The sequence below is a fragment of the Molothrus ater genome, chromosome 18 (assembly GCF_012460135.2).
Source record: "Molothrus ater isolate BHLD 08-10-18 breed brown headed cowbird chromosome 18, BPBGC_Mater_1.1, whole genome shotgun sequence".
NCBI classification, from domain to species: domain Eukaryota; kingdom Metazoa; phylum Chordata; class Aves; order Passeriformes; family Icteridae; genus Molothrus; species Molothrus ater.
Window position 1 is genome coordinate 8355861 of NC_050495.2, and position 13878 is coordinate 8369738.

At 48.8% G+C, this 13878-nt stretch overlaps 1 protein-coding gene across 4 annotated transcripts; it reads left to right on the top strand.

Moving 5' to 3' along the window:
• Positions 1-459: 459 nt before the first annotated feature.
• Positions 460-13849, top strand: YDJC (YdjC chitooligosaccharide deacetylase homolog). Of its 4 annotated transcripts, none has more exons than XM_036392883.2 (6): positions 460-633; positions 1212-1384; positions 9062-9221; positions 9915-10014; positions 10911-11088; positions 12408-13849. In XM_036392883.2, exons 2-6 carry the CDS (start codon positions 1227-1229, stop codon positions 12715-12717), a joined length of 906 nt encoding a protein of 301 aa, XP_036248776.1. In that variant the 5' UTR covers positions 460-633; positions 1212-1226; the 3' UTR covers positions 12718-13849. The 4 variants fall into 4 exon arrangements, with proteins under 4 accessions (XP_036248776.1, XP_036248780.1, XP_036248781.1 ...); XM_036392887.2 differs by lacking the exon at positions 460-633 and adding an exon at positions 725-787; XM_036392888.2 differs by lacking the exon at positions 460-633 and adding an exon at positions 869-928.
• Positions 13850-13878: the final 29 nt, after the last annotated feature.

Consider the following 13878-nt stretch of genomic DNA (forward strand, 5'->3'; position numbering starts at 1 on the left):
CTGAAACTCTCGTCTGTTCTCCCTGCCCTTCTCTAGCCCAGCACCAAGAGCCACGGGACCTCCTGGCCAGGGTTTGCTGCCCTGCAGCTCTGAAGTCAGACTGAGTGTGCACTGCCAGCAAACCAAGGTGGGGGAAAACAAGCGAGTGGCTACTGTGACAGTCACTGATTGCAGGATTATACATCCATGGCATCCCTGGGATCAGCGGTTTTGCGCTGAAGCCAGCACAGAGCACGAACTGAATCGCTTGTCCCAGCCTCAGCCACAGGCGGGTCTCACCTCGGCAATCTGGAGCAGAGGCGGCCCCAGAGCGCGGCGCGGGTTCCCCGGGCGGGCCGGGCCGGGCCGGGCCGGGCCGTGCGGCGCTGCGGGCCGCCGCCGCCAGGGGCCGCCGCCGCCGGGGCCTCCCCCGTGCTCGCCGCGCTCGGAGGCGCCGGAGCTGCGGCGGGGCCGCCCTGTGCTCGCCTGGCCGCGGGAGCTCCCGCCTGGGGCCGCTCGGAGCGCGGGCAGGGGGGATGCGCGGCCGGGCGGCGCGGACACAGCTCCGCCGCCGGGGCCAGCGTCCCCCCAGGGGCAGCGGCGGCCGCGCAGACCTGGCGGCGGCCCTGGGAGCCGGATCGGGCCGGAGCGGAGGTACGCACCGCCCCGGGCAGGGGAGGGGGCTGGCGGGCCCTCTGCGCTCCGTCCCGCTTCTCCCCGGGGACACGGCCCGCAGCCCCTCTGGCCGCGCCCGATGGAGCCGGGGATCGGTGGCCGCAAAGACGTCACGGCTGCAGGGCTGCCTCAGGTGACCCGCACCCCTGGCATTTCACTGGGCACCGCGGGCGAGGGTGGGCCCGGCAATGGAATTTGACCCTCTGACGCACCCTCGATCGATTAAATCATTCCACCAAGTCCCTGAGCTTTCGCACTCTCCTCATCGCCAGAGGTAAAAATGCACGCAGGGTTTGCCCCCCCAGGGCAGAGCACGGCTGCTGCTCTCGGGGAGGAGCAGACAGGAGCAGGCAGGGGTGGGTGCTGTGAGCCCGCCGGCCACACGCAAATCCTGCCACGGTGCGAGCCAGCGGCGGGCTGAGGTGGAGCAGGAGTTACTCAGGGGCTGAGTCACGATTGGGCTCGCCCGCGGTAAGCCTCTCTTTCCTGTTTGCCTGTGATCTGCAGGCTGCCGAGTGTTCCGATTTAACCTCCTTTTACTTTTTTTTTTTTGCCAGGGATGACATCTAAGGATGCTTCAGGTGAAGCTAATAATAACTGGAGATGACTTCGGCTATTGTCCTCGGAGAAACCAAGGCATTGTGGACTGTTTCCTGGCTGGTGCTGTATCTAACGTGTCCCTTCTAGTCAACGGAAGTGCTGCAGCAGATGCAGCCAAGCTGGCAAGGAGGTAAGCGACTTTCTTTAGGTCCTTTGTGGACAGCCTCCACAAAAAACCAAGCCTGGAAAATTTAGTATTTTGTAGCCCCAGAATAAACACTGTATCATAGCTCAGGCTGGTATAGGAAAACTGTATTCAGACACATTTACTAAGACTCTTCATAGTAAAACCAGTGATCTGCTAACTAATACCAGTAATGGTCTGTCTCTAGAATTGGCCACTACACCTTTCCCCCCGCCCCACCCCCCCTCAGGACAGGAAGCCATTTCCACTATTTGACTAGTAGAATTTGGGTTTGTCAGACTTTCTCCTTCCACACTTCTAAAAATGCATTATCAGAAGGAAAGTGCATATTATATACTCAGACCAATCTGCTAGCCCTAAAACTATAAGAGCATAAAAGCACAAGTCTTTAAATCTCATTTAATTGATCCATTTCATCCAGGCTGGACACAAGGTCAGCCAGGATCATTGCAGAATCAGGCAAAGGTGAGATTCTGCAAAGGCTTATTTATAAAACTGGGCAGTGGAAAACTTGACTTTTTCCCCATGCTGTAAACCTTTTTAAAAAAGCACATCAATATTTCTATTAATTCTAGGCTCGATAAACACATCTGTAAAAATGCATACATAACAGAAGGGACAATACCTTGTACCTACCACCTTTACTTCTTAACCAACTTCAGAGGCTGCTGGCACAGTTAGCTCTGCAGTGGATCAAATGCTATGTGTCAGTCTCATAGTCTAGTCCAGCAAATCCTTTAATAAGAAGCATTATTTGTGTTTAGGAGGTAAAACCCAGCTAAACCATTCAGCTCTGGTGTGGGCAGGTGCTTGGAAGCAGGAATATGTCCTGAAAGAGAGAACATCAGGGTTGAGAAACAATTTAGGAAAGCAGAAAAGGAAAGGAGCTGTAATGCTACTACATAAACTGAGACCTTATGCTCCAAATGCAGCTGCTGTGTGGAAGAGTTCCATGAGAGTCCTGCCGACCTTGTTCTCACTGAGCATCTCTCCTCAGTTTGCTGGGATTTTAGGGGTACTTGGTAGCTTCTTTGGAGCAGGGCAGTGGAGGAAAGCCAGGGTGCTGTGTTAGTGGCAATCTTGTCTGTAAAAAGGATAAATATTCCCCACAAACATCGAGGGAGGAACTGCCTGGCAACGAGAAGGGGAGAGGCACCACACCAGTAAGATTCCTAAAATGCTACTAGTAAATGAAACATAAAACACAGAGATAAAGCCAGCACATCTCTCAGACTGTGAAACCCTTTAAGCCCCAGTGATCTGGTGATGTTGTCAGCTATTTTAGCCAAGGTCTTTAGCAGGCTTTTAAAATAGAATCCACCTGGCCTCATTTCCATAGCCAGGAAGTAGGCCATGTAATCAGGGGTTTAAAAAGCATCTTTGACTCCAGGTCATGACACTGGTGCTGGCAGCTGATATGGGTGTGAAAAGCCAGGTTGGAGGGCAGGGGACAGCAGAGGCTGCAGCCTGCTGCTACAATTTGATTTTTTTTGGGGGGGAACATAATTTTGAATTGTCAATGTGAATGTAATGGATTTAAATCTGTTTCTGAGCATATAAGCAGGGTGACTATGGGAATATCTCCAGCTCTGAAGATGACCAGCCCATGTTCTTACAGTTCCTCATTTGTGTAACTCTGCAGGTGTATTCAGCCCTACCCAGCCATGGTAGGAGCATTAGCAGGTGTGAAGAGGTTTCCTCATGTTGTAATGCAAGCCCAGCTTCAGCTGCTGCTAATTGGCACCAGTGTGTGTAAACAAACCCCTGTGTCACCCCTGAGATGTTTGTTCATGTCACAAAGGCTGACGCAAACTCTTTCTACACAGATGACAGAGGTTAGACTTGCTAGAAATGTCATGGAGTCCTCCTCATCTTGTGCTGCAGAAATGGAAAAGGATCACTGGCTTGACTGCCTTGCCAATATTATTCCCTCTTTCCCCTGCTTGGTGACATCTCCCATCCCACTGTAAATATTGAGGCTTTTTCTATTATGGGATGAAAGTCTGCCTGTTGTTTTTTTGGTTTTTTTTCTCCTCATGTTTGTCTTCCCCTATTCAGCCTTGACCAGTGCCATAAGCAGGAAGAGTGGATCTGTCCCCAGCTGAGAGAAGAGGCTTGAAGCAAGTAGCTTGTCCTTTCCTGGGGCACATTCCAGTGCTGTGGAATTTGGTCTTTCACACACATAGTGCCAGGATTGTCAGAGGGATGGACTGCTTTTATGGCTTCTTGATAAACTGTCTATGACATGATTGCTTGTAGCTGCAAGTCTTAGACTCTCACTCTGTTACCCTGGTTTTAAGTTAATTGGACACAAGCAGAGCTAATTAATAAGTAGACAACTCTTCCTTCCTAAGCACCTCATGCTGCCCTACAATGTTAGGACTTGGCATCCTTCAGAAAAGAACACAGTTCCTCTGAAATTTCTTTCTTCCTTTCATTTTCACAATAGTTCTGTAGTTTCTGGGTATACCATCTGTTGCCCCGAGCCTTGATTAAAAGCCTTGGCAGACGTGTGATGATAGTCAGCAGATCTTTGTAGCAGCTCTACCACAAGCCAACTGCAGAACAGCAGAACTAAGCAGTAAAAAATACACCAAAATACACCTTCCCTAACATTCAGGCTCAGCACCTTGGGCTTTCCTCATCCACTGTCACAACTGGCCTGAAAGAAGGGGCACACTCATTTCTGGCAACAGAGGAGTTTCAGCAGAGGCCTGATCCATCACCAAATGACAAACCTATTGATAGCATCTGCCAGAGCAGAACATAACCAGAGCAGCAGGTGGGAGAACAGACTGCCATTGTGGGTTGAGGGTTTTTTCAGTAACTCAAAACTTTTCTCGTTATGGGGCCTTGACTGACTGTGATTTCCTGCTTATCCATATAATATAATCTCAATTTTCTACTTAACAGGCCCTGCCTTGAAGTCAGCCAGACTTCCTGGTGATTATTCCAGAGCCTTTCCCAGAAACTAGAAGGGTTATTTTGTAACCTGAAATGAAGAGATGCCTTATTTTTTCCTTAGAAATATGGAGATAGAAATAGAGACATCTAAGACAGTTTGCTGCTGTATCCTCCCACTCCTGCCCTTTACATCAAACAGGTCAGGTGTCACTGAGCCTTAGGACCTTTTTCCAAAGGTGTGTCCAAAGCTTAAGAAGAGTGACATATTTTAGAACACAACTCAGTCTTTCTGGGTGTTTTTTTGCAGTTTAAATACTGAACATCAGCCGAAGCCCCCACAGCATCTGGGTACATGTAATAGAAGGATCTAACAAAGCCACATTTAATTACTCTCTATGTTTTCACTTCCTTTCCCATCAACACTAATTGCAAAATGTGTTTGTAAATTGTGACTTAATTCTGACCCTCCCAGTTAACATCTGACTAATATAAAAATCTCTCATGCTTTCTCATCAGCCCCTGTATGTGACTGTTAATCACACAGCAGAGTTCCTCTGCTGAACTGTTTGGATAGGGGTGGGGCCCAATCTGAAGCCTTACACCAGAAGCCCAGATCATACTGACTTTACTGGCAGCAGCCCATTTTACTGACGTGAGCCTACAGACACAGGAGCTGCACTTGATACAAAGATGTAATTACAACAGAAACCCGGGTCCCTAAGCTGTGTTACAGCACCAGCTCAACACTGCAGAGGCTTTAGAGCATTTCTGGCAGAAGAAATAAGTTTTTAGCAGTAATAGAGCAAGAAAATATGCTATTTGATGAAAGACAGATATTACTGAATGGTGAAAGTGTGTGTGAGGAAGTATACAAATGCCAACATGAGGAAAGTAAGAAGTGCACATTTGAACTCAAAGCCTTGCTTTGTCTGGCTTCAGACACTTGGGTGTTCACTGAAGTGAGATGATGAGATACAGATATTTACATGAGCCTCTGACTTGGGTCACACTTGGGCTGAAACCTGATGATCAGCAGTTTCCTGGATTATACAATAGGTTGTTGAAGGTGGGATCTGTTTACCCATTAAGGGAAAGGGTAAAGTGCCATGCTTATGCCAGAGCATCCAGCCTTCAGCAAGGCAGTTGGAGCAGTGCTTGGCAAATCTCATAATTCCCACAGCCACTGCTGTCCTGTGGTGTGGCCAGGCAGGACCAGGACCCAAGCACAGTGACAGTGCAGTGCCCATCTCCAGGGTCAGTGAACAGGGATTGCAGCTGCACACTGCCTCAGCAGAGACGTTTATCCAGAGCACTCGTGTGGCAAAACAAGCAACTACTTGAAAAGGAAGCAGTTTAAGCAGTTTAACTGACTGTATTTCCTCTCTCTTTGATAACTGGACTGGGCCTGCTGGCTCAGAAATCTTTCCAGGGTGAATTCCTTCTCGCACCTGCTGTAAGGATATTTCCTCCTGCACAAATCTCTCCTTTTTTCCCCCCACCTCTACAAGGAATGCTGAGTAGAGGCCTAAAGAGCTAACAGCCAACTTTCAGTGCAAACAGCTCTAGTGCATTGAGCTCAGTGGCCTGAACCTCTTCTCCACAGGTTCCCAAGCAGCTCAGTCTAATGCTGCTCCTGTGGTAGGAGCACACACCTGTAGCCTGTGGCTTTATCAGGAGTGAAGTGAACCCCTGTGCTAAATCCTGCTTCATCTCTGCATTCCCTGGGGCACTGGGACAGACTTGCAGACACAGAGGGGCCCCTCCAAACAGACTGGAAGGGTCATTGCAATTTAAAAGTCACAAAAAAGGATTTAGGGACACCAAGTAGATTCCTCACATCATTTTGTTTCGGCAGTGGTAGCTGTGCGCAGAAACTAAGCTGTTGCCTGAAGCCTAATGCCAATCCTTTTATTTTGCATCTTGTGTGAGCAATTAGCAGTTAATGACCAGCAGTGACCAGCAGGGCTCACCCTGTCCCATCTGGAAAGGGCTTGGGCAGAGGAGTGAGGCCAAACCCACAACAGCTGAGCTCTGGTCCCAGGGCAGCATCACATGCTGTGTAAACTGCTTGAGCTGCTGGTCTCTGCTTCAGTATTTCAGCCAACAAATTAGCAGCTATTTTACAGTCTTTTGAAAGATGTGGGCAACTGCAAAGTGTATTTCTGTACCAGAAACAATCATATGTGCTCTGAAAAGTAGGTCTCAGGATATTCCTGCACCTTGACTTTTTCTCCCTGTGAGCTTGCAGTGGAACTCTGCTGTACCCACTGATCTGTCCTTCTCCCCATATCCTTACAACCTTCCCATGCCTTCTTCTGTGCACCTCCCACAGATGAACATTTCTGAACAAGTTTCTCATGTGCAGCATTTTGAGTTTTGCTTTCAGTGCCTCTATCCCAGACCAATAAACACAAGCAGTTCCTCTCCAGACACCTCAGCATGCACAGTCTGTCAAAGCAGGACTGGCTCCACTAGAACACTATTAAGATATTCAGCTGGTGTTAGGCAAAGCTCTGAAACACAGTCTAATGTTACAGTCAGGGTCTCCTCTTACCCAAGGACAAGGCCAGCTCTCTCTGCACTTCCACATTCTGCACATTCCCAGCTCTGGGGCTGGGTTCAGCCCTGGCCAGGAGCTGCTCTCATGTTCCTCAGTGCAGCCCGTGGCTCCTTGGTGTCCCACACCTGTCAGAGGGACTTGCCTTCTCCTGGAAATAGCCTCCCTCACAGCATTTGAGGCATTGCACAATTGGAGGCAGTTCATTTGATGCTCCTGGGAGACAACACTGAGAGGCTCAGCTGTTCATTTCTTGCCCTCCCACAACACATGAGAAAGAGAGTACTCAACAGAAAAAGTCCATCTGCTGATTCATGGTAACACAGGAATCCTTTTTTTCTTGCAAACAGCACTGACTATGGTACAAATAATACTCCAGCTGAGGCAGTAAGAGCTTCCCAGAGACAGAATAAAGAATCTGGGGTGGATTTCTAAAAGAAAACCAAAAGAAAACCACAGGCTTGCCCTCTGCCTTTGGACTTGTGCAGGGCGCCCAGCTGGTCACAGGATGGAGGGGAGCCCTCCTGCCACAGCACCCCTGCACTGCAGCTGCCTCCTGTGCTGCCCTGCAGCCTGTCCCCTCAGTGACACACCTTCCACCTCTCGTGCCAGCCAGGAGTTGGTGTGCACACGTGCTCAGGCCCCTGCTGTGATCAACACTCATCATCAGTGAAACAATCGGGCCCTGCTGCACAGAAATCACCAGATCAGAAAAGCCAGAGGACCTTTTCCTCCACAAGCTGTTTTGCTCCATTAAACAAACATTCCAGCTCCTTAATCACACAATGGACTAATTTTGTTCCACAGAGCTGTGCATACAATTTGACTCCTAACATTTATGTCTTTGAGAAGTAGTATCTAGCAACTGACTGCACCAGGAAAAAAAGGCTTTCAGTCCTTCAAGGGCCAAAGCCTTAGTACCTGAATGAGCTAAATGATTCTGACTTGGTCCAATCCATCCACAGTCCTGTCTCCAGTGAGCTGGTGCCTCACCAGTCAGCTTCAGATGTCTCAGTTTTGCACCCTTTGCCTCAATGGAGATTGTTTTTGTTTTCTCCTTGTGCTACAAGGGCTGTGTCAGGGATAGACCACACCCACTTTTAGCAGCTCCATGCAGAAGTTCCAAGAAGGGTTTAAAGCATCACAGACTTGTTGTCTTGAAATTCACTCTGCACCATGACTCAGACTGGGCAGCACAGATGGAACATTGCACTTCTGTCATCCCCTGACTGGGTCAGCCAGAGGCCACGGGTTGCCTTGGAAAAAGTTTCAAAGCATCATTTTGGCTACTGATTCTGAGGATTTCCAGAAATGCTAATGAGACCCAGCACAAATCCAAGCACGCACAAGTCCTGTTCTCATTGTAGGGGAATCCACAGCACTCTGCTAAGCCCTGAGGGGAGCTCTGCAGCCACACCAGCTCCATAAGTTCTTTTTTTTTTTTTTTTAGAATCTTACAGCTTGCAACTGGGTAATCAGTCATTCCCCTGTGGCTCCTTAGCAAGGCTCTACACTTCACTGTGGGCCTCCTTGCACTGATCCTTCTCTGGCTGTGCCAGGGAGATGTTGCTCTGTACAGCTCATCCTTGCCACTCACTGAGTGATTGCTGCACTAGACAGAAGCCTGGCCACTGCAGGAATTCCAGCTGCAGCCCCTTGTATTTACACCTGTAGCCTGTGCTGTTGCCATAACAGCTTCCTTGGGCACTGTTTAGATATCAATTACTGGATTCTACTTAAGGGCAGCTTTAGGAATCATCAAGTAAAACTCGCATGTCTCATAAATGTACCATCTTTAACAGGGTGAACAACTCAAGGGGATACCTAGTAAGGGCTAATGGAGCACTTTAGAAAGAGCTGCAAGATCTGGATTTTTTGGTTGGTTATCAGTGACTGCAGTTCCTGGAGGGCAGTTACAGCATTTAGCCCGAGATGCCTGGTGCTGTGAGCCAGGGTGGGGCAGGGTTTGGGGGCACTCACAGGCTGGCCCTGGGGAGGGTGCTCAGGGCTGTTACCTGGAGATGCCCTGCTCTGGTTGGGGTCACTCTGCCATCCTTTCTGGCAGAGCAGAGATACAAACATGTACTCCAGTGAGTGCTGCAACACCTCTAAGATCAGTCTGGTTCTTACACTTTTATCTCCCCCTCTTACACCACAGTGAGGGAGGTGCACAGCTTGGCAGACATTTCCCTCTCTTACAGATACAACATCCCAATAGGCCTGCATGCCAACCTCTCCGAGGGCTCCCCTGTGTGTGAGGTGCTCAAGGCAAACTCTTCTCTGCTCAACCAGGATGGATTCTTCCATGGAAAAATGGGATTCAGAACAGCTCTATCAAAAGGTCTCCTGAATATGTCAGAGGTAGGAGAAAGCCACATACAGCTGTACAACTTCCCTTCCTGATTCCAATCAGCCTGCATTTATCCCAGCTCATAACAGCTGAGGAACTTTCCCAGATCCCAGCTATGAGTAGGCTTAAAGATGAACCATGCCTGTACAGCTTGAGCTGGCTTTAGGTCCTGGGCCTCATTCTGCCAAAGGCTCTGCAGCCTTTGAGAACCCATTCCTCCCTGATTCAGTGCCTGTATACACTGTTAACTATTTATCTGAGGAGGCAGAAGGGGCATTGGGACAGGTATTTACAAAGAACCTAGAGATCAGTAAAGAGCAAATGACAGAAAAGTCCTAAGTAGGTACCAGGACTTTCATCAGTTTGTGAGAAGTTTTGATTCTCTAGGGAGGTGGCTGGTTTTGCCCCATGAGCAAGGATGAACATGTTCAGGTGATCAAAACTGCATCCATTTAAACAGAAATTTATATTTAGAATAATATTTAGAACATCCCCACCATTCCCATAAGCAATACCACAAAGAGCCCTGTGCCCAAGGCAGGCTCTGGGTAGCCCAGCAGTGCTGCACATCCCCGTACAAGCACAGCACATCCTGCTTCCCAGAGCTGGATCCTGACTCCTGCCCAGTGAGGTGCCAGCAGCCCCATCACTCTCCTGCTCTCAGCCTCTGCCAGGTCTTGCTCTGACCCTTTTCTGCTGCACAGGTGAAGCAGGAGCTCAAGGCCCAGGTGGAGCTGTTCCATGAGCTGACAGGTCACCTACCTCCTCACATGGATGGGCACCAGCACGTCCATGTTCTCCCAGGTAAGGAGGAAATCTTCTTCTCCTGCACCAAGCAGGTGAGAGAGTCAGCTCAGAGGGGCCTCGCCCTGGCACAGCTCCCTTCTGGGCAGTAATCCCCACCCTGAGACACCTGCTGGCTGTTGCAGTTTGAATGTTCTCACCTGAGCCCACAGTCCTGCCTAGAGCCAAACTCTGCTTGGAGCCCTGGGCCTTCCCACAGCAGCACCAGGGCATTAATGACAAAATGCCCAAGGTTACACCTCTTCCTCCAGGGAGCAGTAATTCTCCTCAGCCCTAATTCCATGTACTCACCCCCACCGAAGGAGGCAGACCAAAGCCAGCAGCAGACTGGCCAGTTTAAACTGGAATGGTGGAGCTTGCAATAGCTGCTGGCTCTTTAAGATACTACAGAACTCCATCGTGTCCATTGTGTTCCCACCCCAGTCCCTGCCTGCAGGTCTCAGCTTTAGAGATGAGCAATGATCTTTTGTTTTGCAAAGTCATTGTGGTACAGAGATGGAAAATGGAGTGAGGAAAGAATCCAGGTTTTCCCACTGCAGTACTGACTGCCTCCAGATAACATTGCTCTGGCTGTACAAGGACTTGATGAAGAATTTGTTCCTGACAGTGCAGCCACCTCTGGTGCACTCTAAGACCAGAGTTGCTCACTTAGAAGGGGGGCTGGACTAAAGGCTCAGTGCTGAAAGGAACAAAGGCACCTACAGGAGAAGTTCAGGGCAAAATGTTTCCAGTATAGAAGGTGACTCCCATACAGATGGATTTCAGCAGAAGATAAACCAAATGGAATTTTATTTTCTTAAACACAGAAAGGAAAGAAGCCTCTGTGCTAAGAGCTTGCAGGGGACACGAGAAACTGTTTATCCAACTCCTGACTGCATCTCTGGTTTTGCTTACAGAGGTCAGGAATGTGTTTGCAGAGGTGTTAGAGGAATATGGGATTAAGTACACACGTGTCCCCATAGAGCCAGGCCTTCATAACTGTGACTGGATTCCACCATCCCTGATGGACTTTTACCTGGGAGTAGAAGAAGATTCCTTTAACACAGTGGATGTGTTTGCAAAGCATGGAATAAGGTAAGACAGGTATTACTAATCCTTTTTTTGTAGTAAAACATTAAGATTGTATCAGTTCCTGATAGCATCTTTCAAAAATGGAACACCATCTTTCTCTTTCCTCTTTGGACTTAGAGAAAGGTTCAGGAGGAGCACAGAAGTGCCAGAGGCACAAGGGCTTAGGAAGTTTTGTTTGAACAGAGGTGAGTCACTTTCCACTTGAAAAGAAATGTTCTTTTCAGGGTATGCTTCTCAGCCTTTCTAGTGAAGCTTCCTCAGCCTGGCATCTGGAATGGCAGGAGAAATGCTGCATCAATGCTGGAATTTTAGAAGTATTATCTAAGGAAAGCGTTTAAGAACTAAATTTTCATCTTCCTGTCATAGTAGAGAAAGGGTTTTAAGTAGCAGGGATGAGACTAAGTAGAAGCAGGTATTTGTTAAGGGGAAGCAGTGAGCTCTGAGAGCTGGCAGTACCACAGCAGGTGATCACTGCTGTGAGCAAACAGCCTTGTCAGTGTCCTGCATCTCAGGCCAAACCCTGAAAGCTCAGCCCTTCCCCCAATAAAATCCTTCTCTTAAAAGCTTAGACAGTTTTTTATGGGTTAAAGGTCTTTCACTAGAGACCCTTGCAGTCACCTGTCCTTTGGGCCAGATGTCATTACTTCCTCAGTCCACTGGAAACATTATCTTCTGGGATTTTATTTTTTGTATCAGTGGTTCTGAACACCAGCAGATATTTCTGCTGGTATTTCTCCATTCTCAAGAACAGCTGAGCTGGGCTCTTCTATGATCATTCAGGTAAAGACTCTAGCCTTGATTTCTTCTGAAAACATTTTCATTCTGCCCTCACATGCAGTGGCTCAGCTCTCCTGGACTCGGCCAGTTATTATGGCTCTTTGATATATTCTGCCAGAAGGTTTCTTTAGCTGGGTGGTTGCCATTTTATTTCAGTCACTTTTGTTTCTACTTAGCTGAGGGTTATTATTCAGGATTAATTTATTTTGATAGTGTGGCATTTCTCAGTTTAGCGTTGCTCTTTGTTTTTGGGACAATAAAATGCACCTGTAAGCTCACAGATGCCAAACACAGTGCTGGGGCTGTGCTGGGCCTTGCTGTCCCTGCAGAACTGCTGCTTGAAATAGGATCCTGGTTTCAATCAGGAAAAGTTCTGGTTTTACTTTTGTTTATCTGGTTTTACTTTTGTTTATAGTTAAAAGATTTTTTAAACTTCTCCCAATTTTATATCTTAAATTTTCAGTAAATTTTGATTCCTAATCCACTGGACATAATTCTCTCCCTGCCTCTAGCACTAACAGCAGTGTTCCCTCCTCTGGCTGCAGGTGGGCAGACATTTACATAGGCCTGAGCACCATGGGCAGGAACATGTCTGTCAGCAGCATCCAGAGTGCCATCGACAGCGCCGTGCTGCAGCTCCCGGCCAGGGCACCGCGCAGCGGCACCGTCACCATCGAGCTGATGGTGCACCCTGGCTACCCCAGTGTCCCCCCCGTGGGCGGCTGTGGGGAAGGACCAGATGATTTCTCACAGTCCTGGGAACGCCTCCATGAACTCCAGACATTAATTAAGCCAGAGCTGCAGAGCCATTACAAAAGCAGGAACATTCAGCTGTGTTCATTCAAAGATCTTTAAATAAATGAGCAGACATCCATCCATCCATCCTCTGAAGACATGCAATTGATAATGTCCAGAGAAGCCAGATCACTGTTATCAGTGTCACAGTCCCTGTGACAGGAGGGAGTTCACAGTCCCTGTGAACAGCTCACCACCACCCTGTGAGCAGCTCCAGGCAGTACCCCAGAGCCCCAGGTGCCAGTTTTAAGGCCACAACATCTGCTCAAAACGTGCCAAACTCCTTCTGTGACACCCCCTCCACAGTGCCCCAGTGCAGCACAGGCTCCCAGGGCTCAGCTCCTGCCAGCAAAGGAGCAGCATGGGGACAGACTTGGCTGTGAGACACTGCAGCACAGCCCCCTGAGGGGTCTGATCATTTCTCCTTTCAGACCTGACGGCAAAACAAGAACCCTGCTGGGGAGTGGGTGCTGCTTTGGAGCACCCACTCAGTGCAGGTCGCCCACAGGAGGCCTGGCCACCTTCAGCATTTGGCTCTCTGAGAGCAGGCAGTGCCTGCCCCTCCACTCGTACCTGCTCACCGATGGAGAGGGCTGCAGGGACACGTCACCCCCAGAGCCTTCCTCTGCTCGGAGCACTCGGGTCACACATGGCCCTGTGGGGTCTGCAGCCACCTTAGCCACAGGAATTGTGTCTGCCTGTTTACATTGCCTCTTGGTGTTAAACCCCCCCTACGAAAGTAACATCAGCTGCAGCCCTTTAGGAGAGGCTTCTTATTTTTTGGATGACTTTGCAGGAGCAGCAACTGTTGACCCATCTGCTATTTCAGTAACTGCTGTGTGTCAGAGCAGCAGCAACTGGTCCTGCACCACCCACTGCCCCTCAGGACAGCCATGAGCTGTGCCAGCCATGACCATGGCTGTGAGTCAGAAGGTCCCTGTGTTTGTCCCTTTTGTTCCTGTCACCAGAGCATTCGAACTCCAGCAAGTCCCAGTAGTGCTGGTATGTTCTTAACTGCAGCCCTGTCATTCCTGTAAGGACTTTCACATGGGGAAAAATTCTCTGCACAAGAGTGATCTATTTAACGTAACTGGTTTTGTTAACTGTATTTTTTAATATAAAAAAATATCAGTTTCACCATTATTCTTTTAAATGAAAAATAAACTCAGATCTTTTCTATGGCAAAGCTTCAGGAGGCTTTCGGGTTTAATTAAGTCTGGT

Coding starts and splice junctions, on each gene's coding strand:
- YDJC (XM_036392883.2), top strand. CDS start 1,227: ATGCTTCAGGTGAAGCTAATAATAACTGGAGATGACTTCGGCTATTGT. Junction 9,222..9,914: donor GTCTCCTGAATATGTCAGAG/GTAGGAGAAAGC, acceptor TCTGCTGCACAG/GTGAAGCAGGAGCTCAAGGC. Junction 11,089..12,407: donor TTTGCAAAGCATGGAATAAG/GTAAGACAGGTA, acceptor CTCTGGCTGCAG/GTGGGCAGACATTTACATAG.